The sequence below is a fragment of the Boleophthalmus pectinirostris genome, unplaced genomic scaffold (assembly GCF_026225935.1).
Source record: "Boleophthalmus pectinirostris isolate CB_2022bp ecotype Guang Dong unplaced genomic scaffold, ASM2622593v1 HiC_scaffold_7, whole genome shotgun sequence".
NCBI classification, from domain to species: domain Eukaryota; kingdom Metazoa; phylum Chordata; class Actinopteri; order Gobiiformes; family Gobiidae; genus Boleophthalmus; species Boleophthalmus pectinirostris.
In genome coordinates this window covers 22627721-22654349 of record NW_026571473.1, presented here as the reverse complement: position 1 = coordinate 22654349, position 26629 = coordinate 22627721, and the positions used below count along the sequence as shown (strand labels likewise).

The window sequence follows — 26629 nt, the reverse complement described above, 5'->3', positions numbered from 1 at the left end:
TTACTCCAGTCTAGAGGCGTTTGTGAAGAAAAGTCAGAAAGAAATTTACAGAAATTCTACCATCTATGTGATCAATACATAAATTCCATCCGCAATGCACTGGGAATCCAACATGCCATAGGAAATTTACACACAGGACAGCAGGGCAGTTTAAACATTAATTTAAGAAAATAAAAGGGATGATTTTTATTTCCCCAAGTAGAAAATTGTAGGATGTTTTGGTAGAATCTTCAATATAACAATAACAAGGGAACATCTTTTTATTGAAATTAGTTGTTTAACCTGTCATAAACTCTTACTAGAAACAAGGAAATAGCCAAAATATGTAAACTCATTAACCGTACCGCATGCCTTAGCTACCTAAACCAGTTTGTGCACATATTTTCATATTTTGTACACCGCATATGAGTCAGGAACAGGGTGATTGTGTGATTGAGTTTTTGGGCAGTACCAGGAGTCACCTGTCACTCAGCCCCATTTCTGGTTTAGGAGATTATTTGTTTCATTTACACGGTTTATTTGGCCCGCTTAGTTTATTATTGAGTTTTATTTTTGGACAATCCACTCCATGTGGGAATTCAATTGTACACCAATATCTGGAAATTATTTAGTTGGCTGGTGACATGAGGACATTGGTGTGAATACTGTAGATATTGTAGTAATTACACAATGAATATATGAGAGAAATATGTCCCTGACATTATAAAATTACAGTAAGACATGTCTAAAATAGTTTTAGTATGTTATAGCTGTTATAGTCAGTAGCTTATCCTGCAACTGAAACTAAATGCCATTCATGCCTAATGTTGTTGCAATAAAGACATGATAATTACTACTACTACTACTACTACTACTACTACCACTACTACAACTACTATTACTACACCTTTTGGAAGGAGAATCTTTGGGGTGATATTTAGTTAATTTGTCCACTGCAATAATTGAGTTACATTTATTATTTACTAGAGAGATATGTGGCGGGCATGTAAATTGACTACCACTAACTCCACACATGCAACTAATAATACTCATACTATTACTGTACAGTTTGTGGGTAACATGAGTACATTATTGCTGGATGACTACAACTATGTAACACGTATTACTTTGACTGCAGTTTGCTAGTTACACAAGCACACAAGTATAAAGAGCTCTAGTTGCTGCAAAAAGAAATAAAGCATATTCCAAGACTATTTCAGGCCATTAAAAGCTTTTTTCAATGTGTTAGAAATAAGTACTTGCAGATTACTTATTAAGTGTGTCACAAATGTCTGGGCTGGCAACAGAAGGCGTGTCCTCATTCTGAGTCTGAGCCTAAACTATTTAAAGTTGCCTTGTATGTTATTGTAGAAAGTTCAACTCCTCCACGCTCAGAAGATTTCCTACCTCTGTCTCTTCTCCTCTGTCACTTAGCCACGTGAGTGTTTTTGTTGTTGTTGTTTTAAATGAAATATAGTGTCACAGATTTTTTTTTTTTTACTTTAGTTTTGGAGAATAATTTGTAACTTTCATTTTGTAGTTCCTCTTAAAGAAAGGAATGCTAACAATGCTATCAATGAATGTGGAAAGGAGGGAAAGCTAATTTGAGTGACTGAGCCTTATTTATATTGGAGCTGTGTTATACTGTAATTTCTACACATCAACATGGGCAAATATAGCATTCTGGCTGTCAAAAGGAATCACTGTCACATTTGTTTCATTAAAAGTTTTATTAAATATATCCTCTTCTATAAAAAAGCTCACAAACAAATATATAAAACGAATTTAGTGTCACCAACGTGCTGCTTATTAGTCCAATTAATCTTATTGAACTGCATTTTGCACATTAGCTCAGCAATTCAATATGACAAGAGGGCTTATCATAAATATTGCAGATGGCATTTAAAACAATGCAACATTTCTCCTGATTTGCTTTTTCTAATCTGGGGCTGCCAGCCACACTAAATCTTTTGCCTCCAAGTGTGCACTATTCAGATTGGGCAAACCTTTCCCTTTGTTTATATGGACTTGAACAAAAGGTATCCCTCATAATTACCTGTTGTTGTTGGATCCTTTTTAAAATAATTAGCCCTATTACTTAATTATTTGACACGTGACGTTAAAGTTGCGCAACTTCAAATGGCTAATATTAAGACATTATCTACTTGTACAAAAGCCTAAGTTGTTTCTGCTGCACAAATAGTGCCTTTATATTCCATTCAGTGAATCCTATGCATACACTACCTAAAACTTGACCCCCCTCTCACCCCTGGGGCAGCTGTGTCACGAGTGTGGCTCTGAGCATCAGCACCCTCCTGATGATCAATGACACACAAGTACATTATATCTCTGACTGCTGCTGACGTCTTACCAGTCAACTTTGACCCACTTGTTCGGGCATCACATGCACAGTGTAAAAGTTGAGTATCTTTCTGTAGTACTATGTACTATAGTAGCAGAGAGGAGCACCATCTTTTGTGATAGGGGCACTTTTCGAGTGGTCTTAATAAGTGAATCCAACCAAAAAAGTTATTGGAGTACTATTATAATCTCTCAGATATTTGTTGGAATGCCCAAAATATGTCCTGGCTCATTCACACCCAGATATTGAGATGAAGGGGAATGCATTATCCTGAACAGAGGATGAAACAGTCTTGCTTCAGTCATTGAACTATACAGTCACAATGTTCAATATATTAATCACATTGCACTTTCTTCTCTCATATCATGCTATGCTAAAGAAAAGCGTTGAGTTTTTGGGGCCATTGTAGATGCATATGATGTTCCAGAGCGGGGGGTGGCCTGCTCTCTTTAGATGATTAACTGATGAAGATCTGAGCTCAAAGCAGCTTCACTTATCGCCTGCCTCATCTCCTCTCGTCACACGCTCATATTCTCTACTGTGCCCCTTATCTCTCTGTGATTTATCCAGGACATTATTGAACACGCTGGAGAATATACTGCCTCCATCACTCCATAAATACTACAGCTTATTGTGCTTCATAATAAAACGCCACCTGCCAAGAGTTGGTTTTGCTTGAGAATGACAGAAGTAATCGAAAATTTTGTGAGATAGAATATTGCTCAATTAAAAATGTGGTGCACTCAGTGACCTTATAACAAGGAAGCGGCATATAATCAATTGGACTAACTCAGAGCCAAAATAGCATTCAAATATGACTCATTGAGTTTAAAGATTTTTCTCTTATTTCTCATATTTCATTACAAATATTTTTTGTGTCCAAACAACATCAAAATTAATCTAATATTAATTTCACTGGAATGTTAAGTAATGCACAATTGAATTTTTTTTAAATTATATTTATGTAATGTGTTTTTGTCCTGAAAATGATTTTCCAAATAGAAACAGAATAGGCTAGTTACAGATTCTATGTATGAAAAAACAAAAAAGAACAAGATCAGATTTATCCTCAGAGAGTGTATAGCATTCCAGGTCAAGTTGAGTATTGCTTTATTTAAACCAGGAGTGCTACATAATGTTTTATTGTTTATTTATTTATGCTACTGCCAGTCGTTTTCCTCCGTGTAGACCTTTCAAAACTATAATATGGCCACTTAAAGAAGCTGTCAATCATAAAGGTTTATGGCACGACCAAGAGACCCACTCAGTTCAATTCAAAGTGCCATTTAATGTAAGTGATTAATGTGCCAAGAAATGCATATATAGAAATTGTTTTATGACTTTTACAGTTCCAGCACACTTAACATTCCTATATTGCGCAAAATTTATTCTTGTGAGTCATGTCATAATGTTGTTTCCTCATCAAAAACATTCCTGGAGTTGTGCAACGCTTTGATGTTTTTGAATAGCATTATAACATAGACCAGAAAATAGCATAATATAGGCCCTTTAAAAGACATTTAAAAACAAAAAAGGCGTATAATAATATAATTACATTCATTTTGTATCATAAGTGGTAATTTTGAGTCTGTGGGGCAGCTAAGTCACACTTTATATTATATTTTAGTGCAGCTTTTTCACACATACATAATTATGTACAGTTAACTCTATGTAGTTGGATCATCTTTTCAGGTACATGTGAAAGAAAGTCACAAAAATATCAAGTGCAGCAAGAATTACCTCATGTCCCAATATGAATGCAAATCAAAATAAGTACATTTAGCAAAGGCAAGGCCATTTATCATCTATTTACCAAAAATCCTTTATTAATCAGTCACCAATTCCACTCAAAAGCCAAATATTACAGCTAAATTAAATGAAGTTATTTAAAGAAAAACATGAGTCATTTACTTAGTCCAATCAAAAAGTCCTCAATAGCTCGGATGCCAAAACCAGATTGATATCCCATTACCTTTTATGTGCTGTTTTATGTTTTGTTGTTTTGATGTTTTTCTTTTTACTTGTCATCTGTAATTATGACGCCAGCAATCCTCATCTTTTTGTCACCCACTCATGTCTGTGTGAGTTCTTCTGCCGTGGATCCATTTGCATTTGAATAACAAAACTGTCAGAGAGCCTCGTGTGTGCTGCTTTGGCCACCATTAAAGACTAAACACGCATGCACAAAATGGGTGTAATTTTCCACGTCTTTTTAGATAGTTAGGTTGGAGGTGTCTTGGTAAAAACAGGGCCAGAAATAGCACTTTTTGGAGGAGACACCAGGCTATTGTGAGAAGGTTTTGAATCAATAGTGCAGTCAATAAGATCTTTTTAAACGGCACACTGACACGGCACTGCCTTTTGCATCTGTAGCAAGCATTTAGCAGGTAATTTTTCCAATAGGGTCAACTGAGAGCTGTTTAAAGGGATGATCCAAGCGGTCCCTCAAACTTTCTAAATGAAATCCCTTTAAGTCATATTAAATTGTTGTTTCTGCTGAACTTGCAGCAACAAGCAGCCAAAATCTGTAGTTTGTTAAAATCCCATTGCTTTTCCTAATAGGACCTGTATATGTGAGAGATGGTATGCATTTTCTAAGTGTGGATTTGTTGGTGTGTACATTGATATAGCTAATAGATTGAACAAAGCGTGTTTAGCATCTGTAAGAAACAATTTTCTAATAATTTCTGCTTCGTGAATTGCATGAGATACGGAGTTGTAATAAGGGAGGAGTTGAAACCCATTTCTACAGGAGTTTTAGTTAAGAGCTGCTAGGAGCATCTTTCATCCTTCCCCCTGAAAGTGTTTGCACAGCCCACTCTTCTGTACAACCATGAAAACTGTGGTGGCAGCTCTGCAGGGACCCACTGCTGAGCCTGACTCACAACCCACTGGAAGAGACTCACTGTGGGTTTCATTTGATTATTTTAGTAAATTGTACATTTACAAATTACGTTTTTTAACTGCTTAAAACTCCAATATCACGCACGGGGAGGACTCACATTTTTGTAAAATCTTAAAGAAATATGTATTCTGGATCTCAGACAACCACTAACCGTCATTGCATGAAAAATAATTTGCCTCTGAATCAAACCCGTGATTAAGTTGCAAGCCCATGATTAAGTTTCATGCCTTCCTCCTTCCCTGTACAACTATTATGCTTGGGTCTTATTTGTCTGTTCACATTATTATCTTGGTAGCTGCTTTGTATTAACATTCTGTGTTTGATAAATAAAGGAAATTTGCAGTGTATTTTCATTTTGTTATACTGTTGTGCTAGATAAGACTAAAATTACAAGTAGATACAGTTGGTATTTAGAGCCAGGATCTGGGCCAGGAGTTTTTGAAATCTGAAAATTATATATATTTTTTTGTTTTTGGAGCTCACAGGGAAACCAATCTTACCAATTTGAGACCTAGTATTTTAATATGTCTAGACTTCAGTTTTGATCAACCCCAAGTGACAAAAAATTTAAATTGTGATATGATGCTTGTCACAGTATACTATTTTGGTGATATCGTAACTGACTGAGTAATACTTTATTTAATGCCAAACAAGACAAGTTTTCACACCCTTCCTCCTATAAGTCAGCCTCCGTCATGTTCTTTAAAGGTTTAGTGTGTAACATCTCTTGAGGAGTGTCCGCCAACTGCTTGTCTCCATGGAGCTGTTATTGTTTTGTCTGCACTGTTGGGCAAGTTACTTTAAAACTGTAATGCATTATTTATTACTTATTACTGTCATTTCAAAGTAATTCGTTACATTACAATATTACTGCATTTAAAATGTAAGGCATTACATTACTATTGCATTACTTTAAGTTACTCTCACCAAAATAACTGCGAAAAAGCTGAACTTTTGAGCCGTATATGGACTGAACCAGGACTAAACAAGGTCTAAACCAGGACTAAACCAGAGCTGAACCAGGACTATAACAGGACTAACCTCAGACTGATTCCAGGACTGAAGAGGAGGACTAAACCAGAACTGAACTAGGACTAAAACAGGACTCACTGTCAGGACGGGCTCGAAGGTGACCGCAGGAGAAAGGAGCGGCTCTGCTCCGCACCTCATGGAGGTAAGAGCGGCTGTCGCCCGATCGCTCTTTATGGTCACCCTGCTGCGCGGGCTCACGGTCCTGATTTCAGCAACTATTTGCGGGTACAAGACCCGGTGCAAGATTCTGTTACATCGCATAACTTCTACCTTCCTTCAACGTGTCCAGAAGCCCAACTTTTTGTGCAATGGTTTGCATCGTCCTCTGTCTTTGGGTGCGAGCGCAGGAGCCTTTGTCAGTGCAGAACGTTTCGTCGACGTTGTGGGTTTCGTCGGGGAGAAAACTTGCAACCGTACAGCACTTCAGAATCACACTGCTAGAGGTTGAACATTTATTTAAATTTGGCAACTGAACATATTCTGTACTGTAGAGGAGACAGGAGTCCCTCAGCCGATCAGGTCACAGCGAGAGGAACGCAATACGTGTTCATACACTAAAAACAAAAGGCATGCAAAATTGCACAAAACAAAACAAAAAACAAACAAACAGCGAAACAGCGAGACCGCGAAAAGTGAACCGCGTTAGAGCGAGGGACGACTGTAAACCAGGTCTAAACCAGAAGTGACTCAGGTCTAAACCAGAAGTGACTCAGGTCTAAACCAGGTCTAAACAGCGGGTTGGTCCTTTCGCCCGCGGTTAACTGAAGGTCTATCCGGCCGCGTCTCTGGCATTTCACCGCTGCTGATTTCATGGTGATTTTAGCGAATTTCTATGAAGAAAAACCCACCACTTCAATCCAGGTTAAAAAAGCATTGTAACGCGCGTTACTCATATTTGTACCGAGTAAAATATTACAATTTTTCCCCCTGTAATGCCTTACGTTACTGCGTTACAGCAAAAATCAACGCATTACTGTAATACATTACTTTTATAATGCGTTACTCCCAACACTGTTTGTCTGGTATGTTCTCCATGAAGATTAGCAGAAACAAAACTAGGCCAAGATACTGGTCAGATCTGTGGAGAGACTTCTCATTGTGTCATGAGAATTATTGTTTTTCATGGTATTTTTAAGTAATAAAAACCTTTTTATGGAATAAATGCAAAACAGTCAAGTTAAATACCATACTGTGGAACAAAAGGTGTCTTACCCTCTCTGGGTGGGTGGAGAGTTCTTGCCTCAAGAGGAGGAGTTCAAGTATCTTCAGGTCTTGTTCACGAGTGAGAGGACAGCCAGATCGGTGCAGCGTTAGCAGTGACGCGGTCGCTGTATCGCACTCTTGTGGTGAAGAGGGAGTTGAGCTGAAAGGTGAAGCTCTCAATTTAACGGTCAACCTTCATTCCTGCCCTCACCTACAGTCATGAGCTCTGGGTAATGACCAAAGGGACAAGATTGTGGATACAAATGCTCAAAATGAGTTTCCTGCACAGGGTGGCTGGGCGCTCCCTTAGAGATAGGATGAGGTGCTCAGTCACACGGGAGAAGCTTGGAGTGGAGCCACTGCTCCTCCATGTCAAGAGGAGCCAACTGAAGTGGCTTTGGCATCTGTTCTGAATGCCTCCTGGTCGCCTCCCTCGGGAGGTGTTCTGGGCATGTCCCACCGGGAGGAAGCCCCGGGGAAGACCCAGGACACACTGGAGGGACTATGTTTCTCGGCTGGCCTGGGAACACCTCGGGGGCCCCCAGAGGAGCTGGAGAACGTGTCGGGGGTGAAGGAAATCTGGGAATCCCTGCTTAAACTGCTGTCCCTGCGACCCAGCCCCGAATAAATGGAAGAAAATGGATCATGGATAGACTGTGGAACATAACAGACCAAACATTAACAGCTCCATGGAGACAAGCAGTTAGCGAACCCCACACAAGAGAAATTACACACTGAAAGAGTGAACTTTCAGAAGCAGGAACTATTTTAAATACTTCTATATGAAATGTGATAAAACAAAATCGTCCTTTTTTAATCTGGCTCTAAGAAAATCATTACATTCTTTTTTTGGCACACCACACACCCTCCTAACTCCATGGTGTCATCTTGATGGAGCATTTGCCCTCTATAATACCCCGTGGTAATATTGTACCTCCCACTCCCACTATTACTTTTTGACTTTCCACTTATTTTGTCTGAATCCTTGCTCTGACAACCCACCAGCTTTTCTCATAACAAAAATGCTGCAGCTCAGATTTGTGTTTGTATCTATTTTACACTGTTGTGACAAAGTGCTGGGGAGCTTTACATATGACAGGGTAAATGCCTCACGTGCCGCTGTTTTTGTGATTCTAGGCACACGCTCACCTCCCAGAAATTCTCCCCTCTGTGACTCAAGTATAAATCAGCCCCAGCATCAACTCCAGATGTGTCCCCGATGCTATCACTCCCTCCTGCTGCTGCCGCTGCTATGTCTGCACTTATAACTGTACGCTCCCAAATTAATATTTATACCGTGTAACCCCAAAAATCCAATATGTTCATTCAGACAGGATTATCCCAAATGACTCAGTAAGTCCCAACAGCAGCACCTGAACCGTCCTCATGCATCCTGCTTCTTATACAGTGATATGGGGACAAATTTCTGTAGTTAGGGCATGTGTGGTTCAGACATGGATTTTCGGATTATAACGTTTTGTTCCAGGTTTAGTGTTTTCTCCTCTACTCCTATAGCTTAGAGATAGTTTAGAATTGGCTCAGTAATGGGTTTTTTTTTAATTGTCAAGTTGAAGCCCGTTTAGTAATATCTGGAGTTTAATATCAGGCTTTGTCGCAATTAGAATAAGCACACTTGTTATTTTGTTCCATTTAGAGCATCTTTTCTCATTTCCATTACATTGGAAGTTTAATCTCAGTCCCAGTCAGTCCTTGTCTACACCTGGTTTACATTGTACCTTAGTTTTTATTTTGCATAATCTTCAGATGTTTTTAATATGTCTTCTAAACAAAAGCACAGTCTTGTACAACACCAAAACAATTTCTTCATTGTGACGTTATTGAAGTTCTATGGACTATATTCCTTGGCTCGTATCTACATCCCCACATTAATGTTTTGACAAGCATGCATAATAATACATTTTCCACACCAGACATTAGAGGGGATTCATGTTTGATGCTAAAATTATACTGCCACCTATTTCGTAATATGGCTTGGAGCAGCAAATAAACTAAAATCTCATTATCAGTTTGGAAATAAATAAAACATGTAGCATTAGTACTATCAGTAATAACCCTGTCAGGAATGCAGGGTGATAAGTGGGATTAAATGTCAGTCATGCCATTAGGAAAAAGTCCAATCTTACACTTTATATTTCAAGTCTAATTACTTTACACCTCCAGAGTAAAACATCCCCAAAACCTTTGAATCAGTTCCCAGTTTTTGAACTGAGATTACTCCTAAAAGAGGTCTTATTTCAGCATACTACTTGAGTATAACATGCTGTTCTTCCCTCACATGTACTTACCACTTTCACTCAATAAAAACACATGACTAGTGATCATTTAAAATAGGTTAAATAGACCAAGATGGACACAAAAAAATATAAAAAATAAATCTAGGATGATGAATGATACTTAGCCTACTAAAGTCTAAATTAAAGCATGAATCAAACATCCTGGCAAAATGTATGTATTTATATTTACATTGGGCCCACGCCTGCAGAAAGAGCAAATGTGCAGTGTTTGCGGGCCAAGACATTTTTTGCACTTTCTCAAACTAATTGCAGGTCAAATGACTTTACACCTCCAGAGTAAAACCTGTCCAGAAGTGTTCTTGTGTTGGGCCGCTGGTCTCACTAACCTTGTCCTGGATGTGTGTGGTGGCAGGATGCCCGTGGAGAGCCACCTGCACGGGAGCACATCCGCTGTGGGTCGCTTTCCAACTGCGGGCGACGAGGCACAAAAGAAGGAAGAATTGGGGGAAAACGAGACAGATGCGCCGGAGGAAACCGCGTGCCGCCGCTGGTTACACAAGGCCTGTTGGTGCTGCTTCCGTAAAACCACATCAGAAGACGACCTCGCGAACACTGTGGTCACAGGGGTGGATGACAGCGACGGGGACGAGAAAGAGGACAAGCCCACGACTCCTGGGGATGATCATGACAATGAGCTGGATGGTAATTCAAATTCATTAAGTCATGGTTAAAAGGGGAAATTATAGTCTGACTGTGAGGCACAATCAAACAAGCAGACAGAAGAATCAATAGGCCACTCTCAACATGGACACTGAATCAGTTAATTGGCCAAAGGGAAAAATAAGAGTTGCCATAGCTGAGCATCTAACCTCAGACTACAATAAGAGTTGCCATAGCTAGGCATCTATCCACAGTCTACTACAAATGTAGGGATTTGTTTAGTTTGTCATTATGTCAGATGCCCTTTCTGACACAGCCTTTTATTGGAGCTTGGGAATGGCTCACACTGACAGACTGCTGCATCAGGCTCTCTCTGGTAGTTTTAAACAAATTTAAAGCATGTGGTCCCCTTAAATAGATTTTGAAACAGCTGTCTAACATAATAAAGAAACACAAATGAAGGCCTGCTACAGCAGGGCAGCAGAAGTTGAGGAAAAAATAAGAATACACAATGCAATGTTAGCCACATTTATCTATGACCATGGCTATCTTAAAGTCTCATTTTAAACCCAGAAAGGCCTATTCAAAGTTTGCTTAGACTTTTCAAGATTGTTCACTTTAATATATTTTACTGTTAAATTCACAGCATAATTTTAGACATGTAATAATTATTTAAATAAGAAACGAAGCAATAGTTATTAAATAAGAAAGCATTTTCAGGTTACTTGTCAAGCCTGTTAATCTTTATCTTTATCTTACTTACCAGCTGTTCACCTCTATGGTCAAAGTTACAAATGACCCCTTTTAAACAAATAGCTGGCTTAACATAACCTTACCTTGATCATGTGTCTTGGTTTCAACAGCCCCTATCCTCAGAGTCACATCTACAGACCTCCTGAAAGGCAAATCGGAGCAGAACTGCACGGCCCATCACACACAGCTGTACCAGAACAGAGACTTGATCATCCGAAGAGGACAGACCTTCCAGATGTGGATCACTTTGTCTCGACCTTTTCACCCCAACACTGACAAAATCCACCTGGAACTCAAAATAGGTTAGTCCCACTGGTCACATGCCCTCCTCAGTGAATAAGGAGCTGTTATCAGTAATGTTGATAGATAGTCGGATAAGCAGGGTTGACCCACATGCCATCCTTCTTGTAGTGTAGTGTCAGTGCACTTAAGCATGTTCTGTCCCACCTCACAAGTATAATATTATAATAGCAAAGCATTGCACTTAAAGGTCCTGTACCCGAGTTTGAACTTTTGGACTTACTCTCAAAGTCCATTCCTTCAGGCTAATTTTGAACCATCAAAAACAGTCAAAGTAGCTGCTTTTACAATAAACTGCATGGTGTAAATACATTTAGTGTAAATGCATCAAGCCAAGTCAGTTCTGTGGAGAGTTGATACCATTAACAGTAAGAATGCAAGGTTTTCAAGTATTTTAAGCTACATCTGAAATATTACATAATGTAACTTTAAGTAGAACGTAACCATCCCACTATCATTGTCCTCTGCAAATTGTATTTACTTCTATAGAATTATTCACAATGCCATTATCAGTTAAATCCAAACATCATGCTCTGCAAAATACTAATACTAACTTAGAGTTTCTACAGTGTAATTCAACAAAATATATTCAAGACTAGAAAAGCACTCAGAGAGCACAGACCTCCGCCAAGGACTACCCCCATTTTTTATATAAATTGCGATAAAATCAGTCTTCTGGATCAGATCCGGATCAGGAATATGAAAGAGGATCCCATTGTCCATCCCTGAGTCAAATTTCATGGGGTTTGGTCAATAATTAACCGAGATATTGAGTAACAAAATTTTTGGCCCCATTTACCACAATGTTAACTAAAATTTCAAAGTGATCCAGAATCCAGGATTTCTTCTGGATCACCCCCAAAATGAAATCATTTCTTCCTTTTCACATTTCCAACAAATCCTGAAAATTTCATCAAAATCGGTCCATAACTTTTTGAGTTATGTTGCTAACAGACAAACAAACAAACAAACAGACAGACAAACGCCGGCAAAAACATAACCTCCTTGGCGGAGGTAAAAAGTACATTTATTTACTGATGATGTTGACTAATAGAAGGATAGGCAGATTAACCCAAATTCCTCCTGCCTGTGTCCCTAACATACTCACTTAAGATTCTTTCCTTTTACCATTGACCAAAAAAACTGTGAAAATTTACATTTATTTGTAATTATTTTTACCCTCCCAGTGAGTGCACTCATTTAGAGTCACATAGGTTTTAAATAGTAATTTATTGAGATATGGTTAAAGGTGCACTGTGTACGTTTTTTAGTGGAGGATCTACCATACAGTATGTGGAGATTTTGCTTTGCCTAGAATGTTGCACGGTAAGGCATTAAACTTACCTCAATGGTGACAAGCAGGTAATACTACCAAGCCAATATTCTGACCTAGTCTGTGGAGAGCTGACTCCAAGCTTGTCTAAACCCCTGTAAAATACAGTGCACCTTTAACATAGTCTTTGAGACTAAATACAAAAATGATCAGTGAGTATTATTTTACATTTATCATTTTAAACATGTGTTGTATTCCCAGTACTGTTAGTCTTACTATTCAAGAATCTTTTTTGCTATTACTGCTTTCACTATTCCCACATACTACTACAAATTTTACTCAATTGAAATGTATCAACAGTAGCCAATGCTGTGCCAGAACTTACTCACAAAAACTAATTAGAAGTTGCTATTTTTTTCCTTTTTGGCTGGTCTAATCCTGAGGTGACAGGTTACATTCATGTGGGAGAGTAGAGATGCCGTGTGCAATTTAATGCTGCCTCACTGCTCCACTGCTCTGGCCTCTTGTATGTGCGTTGGTGTGATTATTTGGTGAATGACAGGCTGCAAACAAGTCAAGTTCATATTCCAGGATTCACCGTTGTACTGTAGCACTACAGTCTAGGTCTGCCAAAATATAAAAAAAATATCATCACACATCTCTTCAATGTTAAATCTAACATCTGTAAAGCAACTAGTGCAGTTGGATTTTTTTTTTAACTTTATAATTGTGGTTATGGGCTAACAAATACCTTTCTGTGGTAGATTTCTTTAATCTGGCATATTTACATATGAAACATGTTCATTTATATGTACTCTCCCTTTTGTAAATAATAATAATAATAAGAAAAATCTAGATTGTGAACATAACCTTAAATGAAAGGAGAGATTTTGGTTTCCATTGCTATGGTAACAAGTTTGGTTGCTATGTTCCAGCACTGAATGAGACAGACAGCTATTTTACAGATGCTACATCCATCTGACTCCTGACTGCAAAAACGTAACTGCCGTGGCTACTCGCACTCACCACTGGATTACCCATGATGCATTGCCCCCGTCAACGTGTGTGTAATTGTTGTTGTAGTGAACAGCTAAGGAGGCATAAGCAAATATAGATCCTGCAATTACAGCTAATGTTTGATCACAAGAGAAACCTGGAAAGGATAATTATTACCATGTTGGTTTAGTGTGTAATTACATGTGCTCTATACTGATATATGCAGACAAGACTGTGGCATGTAAAGAGAAGGAGTATTATTATGAATGAAACAATGAGGTTTTTTGCACTATAATATTAATAGATTGGCATTGTTGTTATTAAAGACAAATCAACAAAATTAGTAATAATGCAGTGGCTTTATATAGCAAATCTCACATTAAATTCATTCAATCTGCATCAAATATTCAATAAAATGTATAGCCTTTCCTGATCGCTTTCAATAGGAGCTGTTCTAAATTGTTATGTGCAGAACTCAATGACACAGGGATATTAAACTGAACAGTTAACACAGTGCAGACAGGCGACACCTAAAGCTGCATTGGAAACTGAATGAGAGTTGGGGAAAAAATATGCCCCAACACTGATAAAATCCACCTGAAATTTAAAATAATCCAGTCCTGCCAGTCCCACGCCCCAGTCCTCAGTGTGTAAGGAACTTTTATATGTGATGATGACAAATACTGGGAGAAGAAGGGTCGACCCAAATAAATTAAATTAATTGATTCATTGTAATTTTTATGGACACGCAGTGCAGACAGAATTGAGAGAGGTAATTATAAAGACAATTATTGTAAATTGTTAAATGTATTGACAAAACAAAGAGTAAAAGTCCTTTTATTGCTCCAGCTCACAGCCAACAGACAATACCCATAGTCCATAATGCCGGTCCAACACTTTTGATATAGTTGTGTTCCAAATTGTAACCATTTCATTTTTAAAACAAGCTGCTTGATAACAGCAAAGTGCCAATTTCCTGATCTCCGTTTTCATTCAGCACCAGTTTGAACAGAGCCTGGGGTAAATGAACGACTGCCAAACTCTGCTGTCTAAAACAAGCACCCTGCAGCAGGTTAATCAGTCCGCCATCGCATACACACAGCACCCCCAATGCCTTTGCGTGCCGCTTATAGCTCGGGGGTGCAGACATTTTTACATCATGCAACATAAGTGTACAGATGTAGTTATTGTAATAAGACTGAGCGATTATCACACTCATTATTGTCATAGGTCAAACTTACTTAACTACAAATGTGCTTTTCCTACTTTATTCTGTAGCCCACTTTGGTTGTTTATATATTATGATGCCAGACTCTTTGTGTCACACAGCCACACGTGTTTCCTTGTGTAAATTGTCTAACATTTATAGCCTTGAAGGTACACTGTGTAACTTTGTGGTGGAGGGTCTGCCACCTGCTTGTCTTCTTGGAGATGTTAATGGTTTTTCTGGCATAAAACTTAACTATTTCTATGGAGACAACCCCGCAATGCCTCCAGGCCAAGAAACAGATCAGATCTGTGGAGAGGTGAGTTAACTCAGTGTAGGAATGCAAGAGTAGCAATGCATCTATAATTAAATAATTTATTTTTTAGTTAATTTATTTAATGAGACAGGGACAGTGTACAATATACATTAACCTTAACAGGAGAGATACATTGTACCAGGTTGTAGCACCAGTGCTAATTTCCACCTGTCGTCTCTGGGCTGGTTAATTGATTGATTGTATTTAATTGACCTTAGCTATCAGCTATTCTTCCTGGAGATCTATGTAGCATGTTTTGGGTTGAATGAATGTGAGTTTAATGCCATACTGTGAAACCTTTTAGGCAAAGCAATAATATCTCCATGGAAACACGCTTATGGTAGACCCCCTACTAAGTTACACAGTGCATCTTTAATAAAGCCTGAATCATTCTTAATAAACTTTGTTCATTATGAATTAAGTCTTCATGCATGCTGTACAAAGGGTATTAAAAGGGTAATCATTATAATGTTTTCTACATTCTGTTTGAATTGGACCATAGATTCTGTAGCAGGGGTCTCCAAACTTTTGCATACAGTTACCTTTATAAAATGAAAATGCTGGAGTCATTTTAGCGATTGCAAGAAACTGATCTGCCTTAGATGTACACTTAGATGCCTATAAACATCAAACCACTATCCATTTATCAGTGCATACAGTTCAAAGTAACACATTTACAGTGGTAATTAATGAAATTTGAGTTATTTAGTTTAATACATATAGTTCAGAAGTCCTTTGACGAACTACTCTGAAGGGGGTGGAGAGTTTTTTCTTTGTCCTTTTTTGCTACAAGCTATATTTGTTTTGACACGAATAGAGTATGTTTTTCTCTAATTGGCTAATCCATCTGTCAATCACCCCTATCTGAAATCGGGGAGACAGGAAGCAGACATACATGTTAATGTCAGGCTCAGAGTATATATCATGATGTCAGGCCCTTTGCATCACACAGCCACAGTTAAGTGCATTTCTCTGTGTAAATTGTATAAAGTCTATTCTGATTGAGCTGCCACTCTGGTGATCTGATCCTCTGGAGACACTTTTCATGGTTAGTGAGAGTTTTGCCCACAGCACTCTCTCGCTCTCTCTCTTAGTCTTAACTGTCATGTAACTCAACTGCTGTCATTGTTCGCTGTGTATGCTTAAGGTGAGGTTACTATATTTTGAAATGCATTAATACAGTGTCTTCCTTATCCGTTTTAGGGCCGGTTTTGTCAGGCAAGAGACTGATAGCCGATCATGAGATGACATTGCAGCACACTGTGGTATTTGCAGACACAGTGAAAGACAAGGTCACGCCCGGGCAGATATAAATCACTGTTGGTCGTTTGTCTTCTTTGGGCTGTGACCTAATTGTACTTTTCTGATTCACTTTTAAATAATGGAGAATAAATTAACATACATTATTAACTCCACTTGAACTGTTGCCCTGAGTCACTTTTAGGAGTAAAGTGCTGGCAAAGCAGAAACTATGGCTATAAGGATCAACCATGCCTGAAAATGCGCAGTGTTTAGACAGTTATTATTTTATATTAGTCGTGGAGATGTAGGGATAGATAGTTATTCAGTTATATGATGTGAGTTCAGCTTAGGTTAGGGTTGGAAAGGTCAGACCTTGTTTCTGTAATATGAAATGAAATGAACTGACAAAACTATGTGTATATGAAAGGCTGTGTTTATTGTAATGCACCAAGCATGGAAGAATGCAGGTGTGGCTCTGAAAGTGGGGGCTGGATCCTGGCAACAGTCATTAAAATGTTATTTACATCTGTTTCACAAAGCTCTGAGATAAGACCATGAAAAACATTATGAAAATCTAACCATAATCTGCAGTAACTGATGCTTTTTGGCAGCTTTCAGCCAGAACATCTTGAACCACAATACCAATATGGGAAGAGAGATATGGCAAAATGAAACATATCACTATTTCTGCACTGCCATTTCTTATCTCCACCAATCACAGGCTGACTTGGGTGAGCGTCTACATGTGGGTAGCGAGTGTCTGTGTTTACGCATAGTAAATAACAGAGCTGTGTAGATTATCGAAATAGTGACAGTATGCTCTGTGTTCTAAAGTAAGCTGGATGTTCTGCTCAAAAGTATTAATTAAAAAGGTAATATCATGCATGTTGTTTTGAAGATATGCAAATTTTAAATTGAGTTTATCTGGTATGCAGCAGAAAGAACTGATTAAAAATGAAAGTAGAAAAAAGTCTGTTGCAAACTTCCAAGTAAGGGTATGAAGTCATATTGCTGTATTTTTACAATTACAATCTCTTCAGACAGGCATATCACCATTCAATATTTTGAAAGGCAAGACTCACTAAAAACTGGTCCAGTTCTTTTGATTTTAGTCACCTGCTGCTGTTCACCACTGTTTATTTTCTTGAACTACTTTTGATCAATTCTGTCCACTACAGACCAGGAACACCCCACAAGAGGTGCAATTTTGGAAGTGTTTTCTGCCATCACAATCTGGCCCTTGTCAAACTCCCTCAATTCCTTCCTCTTATTCCACTTTCTAACCTGCTCTCTTTCCTGTGTTTTTACTTCGATTTCAGATCTCTATGCAGGCTCACACAAGGCAGTAAAATGTACTTGGATTAGAAAACCTGTCAATTTTCTATACAACCTCAACAGTATCAATTATATAGTATCTGTTGAAAACTGAAATTCTACATCACATAAAAAGAAATGCAAAGAATAGATAGATGCACATCACTCAGTAATTAATGAATGTTGTTTTTAATATCATCAAGTATGATTAGTAAGTCAGCTGTCATAATGTCATGGATTACGTCTGAAATGTGTATGTTTTTTTATTTCTCCAGGTTCAGTGCCCGTGGTCTCCAAAGGCACCCATGTGATTATCCCTCTGGTGGACAAGCTGCAGGATGATCGCTGGGAGGCTGCTGTAGTCAAACAGGAAGACAAAAGGCTGTTACTCTCAGTGAATTCTCTACCGACGGCAAATATCGGACGATACCAACTCACAGTGCACACAGTGTGTCCCAATGGCCAGGCCGAGTACAAGGAAGACAATGTCTGCATACTCTTTAACCCCTGGTGTGAAGGTGAGTGGGGACAACATTAGTCAGGGTAAGGAATAAATAACATTTTTCTCTCTATCAAACATTTTAATCCCAATGAGAGAGTTATTTCAAAGTAAAGCAGTTGGGTGAATCCATTCAAGTTTGCTTCGGGGTCAACTCTGCATATATTAAAGAATATTAAAGTTGCAACACACACAAAAAGATAATAGTTAATTACTAGTGATTACTGAATATTCTTTAGTCAATAACATGTTTTTAATATTTATATTATAATGATAATTATCTGGAAAAAGTTTACTTCTACATCACCTATAATCCCAATCTATAATGCCACTGAGGAAATCTGACAGAAACAGACAGGGCGTGACCAGAGTGCAGCAGTGTCCAGTCTCTGGACTTGAAGGGGGAAACAGCTTCGGCAAACTCCATGCAGAATGCCTTCAGATGGGTCGCTAAAATAAGAGAAAATGTTCAATTCACTATATTGCTCATATAAAAGATAAAAACAACCATTTTACAGCGGGGTCTTATTTTCTTCAGCGCTGTATCTTGATGAGGTCTTCTGAATCTTGTAGACACGACAAAAACACAGTAATATCTCCTCTCTGTGTGCAAAAGGTCACTTTTTAAATGCTCTCTGCAGAATGTCAATTGGCCTGGTTTAAATGCAGCCTGCTCAGCCCCAGTACATGTTATTGGCAGTTTTAATGATGTTCTGCATGTCTTTCTGTCAGAGGACACAGTTTTTATGGACTCAGAAGAAGAGAAGCAGGAGTATGTGTTGAACGATGTTGGGCTCATTTACTACGGCACCGAGCTGCAGATTGGATACCGGACCTGGGACTATGGACAGGTGAGTGGTGACACAAACAAGGGAGGCAAGATATTTGACAAAATTATATATTTGCTTTGGTGTAAAATTAACATAAAACATATTTAACCAAATGTAGGCCTAGTATACTGACTGGTTCAGTTTTAGTCTTAACACGAAGCAAGAAACTAACAAGGTCAAGCATTAGTTTTAGTTGTTTTTCAATCAGCTACTGCATCTAAATATATTGGAATTCATAGCCATTGAGGTAGAGATAGATAAATAGATAAGATCCAAAAGTGCTTTTCGGCCTCATGTAGCAAATCACATTTTTGGCTATATATTGTGTTCTCAAACGTATACATACATAGAGCATACTGGAGTAAATGAAACATAAATCCTTAAGTGGGTCTGTGTCTTTGCCTTCTTATTAGTTTGCAGGTGGTATTTTGGCTGCATGTCTCTACATCCTGGAGAAGAGCGGAACTCCTGCATCAGGGTGGGGAGACCCAGTGAATGTTGTCAGGATTGTTTCAGCCATGGTGATTAATTAATAATAAATTATTAATTCATAATAAAATATAACACAAAACACTATGTTAAACACCTGATTTAACTTTGCTTGTAACATTTTTAGACTTTTTTTTGAGTTGAACAAAATAACTTAACATTTATTGGTAGTCCTACATCCTACATTACTTTATTTGAGGAGTAAACAGTTATATGACTCTAGGTGAACTCAGTGGATGACTTTGGTGTAATCCAAGGAAACTGGTCAGGGAACTATGCAGGCGGCACCTCTCCGACAGTGTGGACCGGGAGTGTAGAAATCCTCCAGCAGTATCACAAAACAATGGTACCCCTGTGAGCTACGGACAGTGCTGGGTCTTTGCTGGAGTGGTCACAACAGGTAAAAAATAATAATCAGCTTTTTTTCAAACTAAAGGCAAATGTAAATCTATGTCAATTAAATTAATCACAACCAAATGAATCCCTTACGCTATTCTTTTATCAGTCTTGAGGTGTCTGGGCATTCCCACTCGCACTGTGACCAACTTTAGCTCCGCTCATGACACAGATGTCTCCTTGACAACAGATGTGTATTTAGATGAGAACCTGGCCCCTCTTGATGATCTTAATAGAGACTCAGTTTGGTGAGTTTTTGCCATTCACCACTTACACTTTATTTTCTGGGCTTCATCACCAACTCTGTCCCTGCAGGAACTTCCATGTGTGGAACGACTGCTGGATGGCGCGCCCCGACCTGCCCGCGGGCATGGGAGGCTGGCAGGCTGTGGACGCCACGCCCCAAGAGACCAGCCAGGGCATTTTCCGCTGTGGACCAGCCTCTCTGACTGCTGTCCGCAATGGCCAAGTTTACCTCAAGCACGATGCTGCCTTCGTGTTTGCTGAGGTCCATCCAGGAACACTCACAATAACACGATTCGGCTAATTTATAGCTCAATAACATGTGCTCTGTGGTGCACAGGGGTAGAGCAGTTAGCACTTCTGCCTCTCAGCAGGTAGTTTGAGTATGCATGTCATCCCTTTATTAATAAGGGCTTGCTGCAGCTTCCAGCATGTGGTAGAAGAATTGGTGATCCTAATTGCCCCAAGTGCAGAGAAGAAAGAAAGACTTATGTTTTGTGGTACATAGTTTCTGCATTCTTATAAACAGTAAATGACTCAGTCTAATCTCCAAACTCTTTCAAACTGTTCATTTGAACAATAATTTAATTAATAACACCTTTAAAACAAATTGGTGTATTAAAATGAAATACAAAATGCAAACTATAAACAATGCTGGGTCATTGTGCAATGTATCAATAATTTTGTCTGAAAATAAGGATGAATATGGACTTAAAATGGTCTCAATCAATAGCCACAATCATACACCCTGTAGACCCTGTGTAACTGGCATTGACATTAAAGTTACATCTAAATGAGTTGGACCCACAGCAATCCATTGTCTCCATTGTCAGTTACAGGCAATTCTGCGTCCTTATATACATATCATAACAGGTTGCAATATATATTTAATTTAATATATTTACAAAGATCTTTTTGACATGTATACTTTACTACAGAAAGCCATGTTGAAAACGAGGTGAAGAGAAGAGTGGACAGAGACAGTTAGATGGTCACAGCCAGAAATCTCACAGCACTGGGCACAGGCTACAGGCCTCTGAATATGCATGGTTCAAAAATCATCAATACATACTGATAAGATATTTTCTCTTTGACCTTTATAAGCATGAAACATACAGATCTCCACATAATCTTGACCTACAGTGTGACCATCTGATCTCGCTGTTGTTTGGTGTTTGTAGATCGTGCGCGCCTTGCATATTAATAATTATTGCCATATGGTTCGCTTCAAAATTATGCAGGATGTGTCCTCTCTGTTTGGGAGTTATTTTTTATGTAAACTTGTTGCTCCTTCAGGTGAACAGTGACAAGATCTACTGGCAGAGGAACGTGGATGGGACATTTTCCCAAATATACAGTGAGAAGAAGACAGTGGGACACTCTATCAGCACCAAAGCAGTTGGATCGGATGAACGCAACGATATCACACACCTCTACAAACATCCGGAAGGTATTTAAAATAAAACTCGAGCAAGATTAGTCTATAATTGAGAATGTCCTGCCCACATCTGTTTATTTCAATATGCCTACTTTCATTTATTGAAGTCTGAAATTGCATTTTGTATGTATTCCAGTAACAAGTGTATCATTGCGTTGGTACTAGGCCTGGATAAACGAGAGTCATATTCTGCATAAACTTGTCTAGGGTCAAATCCTGCACACTAGACACATGGGATAGTTTATTTTTCTGTAAGGAGGTTGTGAGTTAAATTTCGTAAGGTTTGGCTGACAAAACTACTGTGGATTGGTCCATGTTACTCTCGTTAACACTCTCAACATTCAAAGAAACTTAAGCACTTTGTTGATAAAAGATTCTTAATTTTTGTGGGAACTGGTTCAATTGAAATAATGGTTGCCTTTGGTGAATGGATATCATGGATTATTGGTCTACTCAATCTAAGCTTTACGAGTTAATATTCTTTTAAGAGGTATTAAGGGCTTTTCCCTCTTAAGGGCTTTCCCCTAACTTCTTCTCTGGAAATAGAGAAGAAATATGAATTAAATAATATGAGTCACATTAAGGATCAAAACAATTTCACATGACAGTTTTAAATGATGAGTTTTATATTGTTCTTCCAGGCACGGAGGAGGAGCGTATTGCTGTAGAGACTGCATGTAAATATGGGTCCAAAGCTGAATCCTGCCCCACTCCCACAGCAGAGGATGTGTCTCTGGAGGTGTCCATGGAGGGGACAGGTCCACAGATGGGGAAGGATGTAGATTTGACTGTTAGTCTGAAAAACAGCAGCTCTGAAAACAGGACAGTATCACTCCACAGTCAAACTGCAGTCATGTACTACACTGGAGTTCACAAAGCCACTGTAAAGAGGGACGCCACAAACATAGACCTCCTGCCTAATGAAGGTGAGGATAATGCTCTGTGTTACTCATAAGTATACATATTTTTATTTTAATCTTACAGTTTGTTTTAGATTAACATATTTAATCTAAAATTTCTTCTAACTTTAAATACTTTGATTCTTCATTCAAACCAGTGTTTGTTTGTTGTCATACCTTGATATGTTTCATCTCTGAAAAATTATGTTTTATTATATTTATTTATTTATTTATTGAGTTCTCATCCAAAAACACATGAAGTTTGTTGAGGTGCACAGATCAGGGTGGTTAGTACTTCAGTCTCTCAGCCATCTAAGGTTGGATCCTTGGGCTGGCATTTACTCATCTCTTGGTAACGTGATCTTTTTGCCCTTTACTTTCATTTTTATTTTTATTTGTAGCGTTGTACCATATGCCTTTTTAGGTCGGTTGAAACCCTTTTGGCAATGAAAATTTATCAGCACTGACCCGCCCAGTAACGCTCCAGTTGGAACAGGGCTATTTTCTGCTTTTGGCAGTAGAAAAGATAAGCTAGACACTCTGCTTCTTTGGAGAAGAAGTTGTTTCGTACTTTTACAATTTTATCTACTTTGGTCAACATTAATTAATTGACTAATGTGTGAATGCCAGCAGTTGGCTGGATTGTAGCAGAGCAACTACAAGCCAGACTTTAAATTAAATTCATTAAATTTAAATTAAATTCATTAAAGATTTTCACTGTTTTCACAGTTTGTCACATTCACTAGAAAAGGTTTCAAAGATATAGTCATCAGTACACTGTATTTGAAATTAAAATATGTTTCGGCCATTTAATTCCAAAAGAGTCTAGATGAAACCTTTTCTACCAGGGACCAGTCCTGTACAAATGAGGGATTACACTTGCAATTGCAATTTTCTTACTCTGCTGGCTATTAATTTAGCTTTTCCTGGTCACCACTACAATATTTACTCCAGATGCCCTTCCTTGCGTAAACTTATATTTTATCTGAATATGGAAGTGGCACAAAGAATACATTTACTTGCTGAGACTCACTGATGACCACACTGAAAGCCTTTCTTATGTCTTGGCCACAGTGAAGATGTTGGAGTGGAGTCTGGAGTACAAGGACTACAAGGAGGAGCTGGTGGACCAGGCTGCCCTCATGCTCACTCTGTCAGGCAGGGTCAAACAGACGCAGCAAGTCTTAGCCACGCAGTACAGTTTCCGCCTCCGCAGTCCAGACCTGACGCTAAAGGTAAAGACAACAGACTCTGAGCTGAATACTAACACTGTGATTAAATATGATTACATTACTTGAGTTGTTTTTCTGTCTCTCTTGTTCATATAGCCGATCGGTAAAGCAGTGGTCGGGAAGAAGATGACAGTGGAGATTTTGTTTACAAACCCACTCCCACAGATACTGAAGGGGGTCCTGTTTCATGTGGAGGGGTTGGGACTTATGGCAGCTCAAACTATACACTATGGGTAAGTGAAGTGATGTCAGTGCAGGGATTGTCTATGGCATCATGTACTGTATCTTAAAATATTATGAATCCCATGTATAATTTGTTTAATAATTTAAGAATATGGAATGTCAGGACTAATTCAAGACTAAACTCAAAGAGACTACACTGAAAACATAGATTTGTCCAAGTCTATAACAGGACTAGAACTACAACTAAAGCAAGAGTAAACAAGGCTGTATTTGGATGAACCATGACTCAACCATGACTTACAACTATTAACCATTATTTTTGGATTAAATAAGAATTGAAACCAGAATTATGGTGTTTTTATTGTGTAAGATCAGATTGAGTGGCAGGGTGTTGGCATAGGTGTTAGGTCACAGCGCAGTATGTCTCTGAATGTCTCTCCCCATTTATACGCTCTAGATATTATGTCATGTATTTCTTCCTGTGATCCCTCTAGTCATTTCATGCTCTGTTTTCACAGTGATATAGCCAGCCGTGCTTCTGTGTCTGTGAATGTAAACTTCGTGCCCACTCTGTCTGGACTGAGGAAATTACTGGCTTCACTGGACTGCAGGCAGCTCACACAGGTCCATGGAGTGCTCAGCATCAACGTGGAGGAAACGAACAATGCAACTTTATCGTGATTTTAAGGAAGGAATGAAAGTGGGTTATTAATATTGAAATGACTGTGTTGTTTTTCTGCATTTATGAACACTTCACTTTGAGTGGGTGAATAAGAAAATTGCGCAAGGATCAAGAGATTGAAAGTAATTATACAGAAAAAGTGTGATTTCAACTCTTAAGTATCAACTTGCATCATGTTTTGAAAGTTTTAGGTGCTGTGACATGCCTCTCTAATATGCACATTTTTATGGTGCACTAAAAATACACAGTTCAGGCACTACATTCTGACCACCTTTCAAATGCAACAGAGAATAAAGTCCTGTGTATCCAGACATATTTCTGAACCTAGAATTAACTTCTTAAACACACTTATAATATTGGGCCAGAAAAGACAATCTAGTTGGCTCTCCCCACGTGCATCACCTTTCATCAGTTTACCTCTGTTATTGAATTGAATCATTTTTATAGATGTTGAGTTAGGGGTGCAGATTTGTATATTTTCTGACCCAGTCTTCCAGGCAATACAATCATGGTCTTAGCAATTCAACTAAAATCCTCATGTTTGCCAATTTTGACTTCAGTCCGTCAAGGCACACAAGTATATTGTTTGTGTCTATAAACTTCTCCAGCCAGACACTGTATATCCTCTCCAAATATTTAATATATATACAGCTTCTGAATATTACAGCTTCTGAATATTCAAATCACCACAAAGTGTCTACCAGGAAAAAGTCATGTGACTTATTAAGTAAAATATTGCATATTTTGTACAATGTATCCCATAGACAAAGTGACTTAAGTGTTTAAGTGGTAAAATTATCTGTCATTCACTTTTCCTGTCAAAGATCTTAATGTGGGCCTAGTGTCTACTTGTTGTGTTTGTGTTTTTTGTGTATTTTAACATTATATTTAAGAATGAAATGAAGAATGTTGATATCATATTTATATATATTTTGTTTACTTCCTTGCACTGACAGAAATGCTCTATTTTAAATCGAATAAAAACTCCAAAACAAAAGCTTTAAAGTCAGGAACAATTGATGCAATGCGTCGCTTTCTGTTTTGAAGCTTTTAATGTTTGGTTGCCATGGATCCAATCATTTTATAGGACATTGAAAATACGAGCCGTCAGGGCAGAGAGACTGGCAAAGTGGAGCGTGCACGCTGCGCTGTTTCTTTAAGTCGCTGTCAGACACAAGTGTTAAGGGAATATTAATGACAGACAACCATCTTTCCAGTACAGACGCATTCGAGCAGCAAAGGAACCAACGCTGTGTTGAAAATAAATACATGAGCTAGTTTTGCATACTTTCCACAAATAGTAACATTTCCATCCATGTCTATTACAGTGTTGAATGGTACCTTGTACATTAACAAAGAACGTGCACATTTAAAGGACATGTGCGCAAGCTTAAATTGAAAGGCCCTTCATCCCCATTCAACCAACGATATATGAAAACAATTACAGTGCAGTATAAAAAAAATCATTACTCAACTTTACTGTTTTAAGTCTATGTTTAACCAATTAAGAAGTACAGTTTGTATGGTTGCATATCCATGGACGCAATGATTAGAGCTAGCCAAAGTACAACTGAGACTTTCTTCACCAAATGCAGCTGAACACGCACAAAAGCCTTTCTGTGAAACTACTTCAAGGGAATGACCTGTCTCATCTCAACCCCAAGCAGGGAGAAAAGTAAGAGTGAGACTTAGAAGAGGGCTGTCCTGTTGTGTCTCCAGAGTTCTCCTCCTTCCCTCTTGAGGCTGACTGTGATGCTCAGCCTGCAGGACACAAAGGAGGGACACTTTTATCCTCAGGGCTGTTACTCACCTCACTGCCCAAACACACACTCTGCTGACCAACCAGTCCTGCTCCTGCACGTTTTTGGAGTTTTACATTTATTTTAAATGCCCTATGTGCTGAAATAGCCCCTTGGGGATAAATAAAGTTCTTTGATTGAT

At 38.5% G+C, this 26629-nt stretch overlaps 1 protein-coding gene across 1 annotated transcript; it reads left to right on the top strand.

Moving 5' to 3' along the window:
- The first annotated feature begins 142 nt into the window (after positions 1-142).
- Positions 143-25704, top strand: LOC110154781 (protein-glutamine gamma-glutamyltransferase K-like). The gene is given in 15 exon segments (XM_020918821.2): positions 143-1417; positions 10149-10438; positions 11260-11451; positions 18073-18315; positions 19029-19147; positions 19540-19647; positions 19839-19952; positions 19955-20015; positions 20121-20259; positions 20327-20519; positions 21551-21704; positions 22334-22618; positions 23666-23826; positions 23920-24056; positions 24525-25704. Coding segments are annotated over 14 exon segments (2358 nt in total). The 5' UTR covers positions 143-1417; position 10149; the 3' UTR covers positions 24688-25704.
- Positions 25705-26629: the final 925 nt, after the last annotated feature.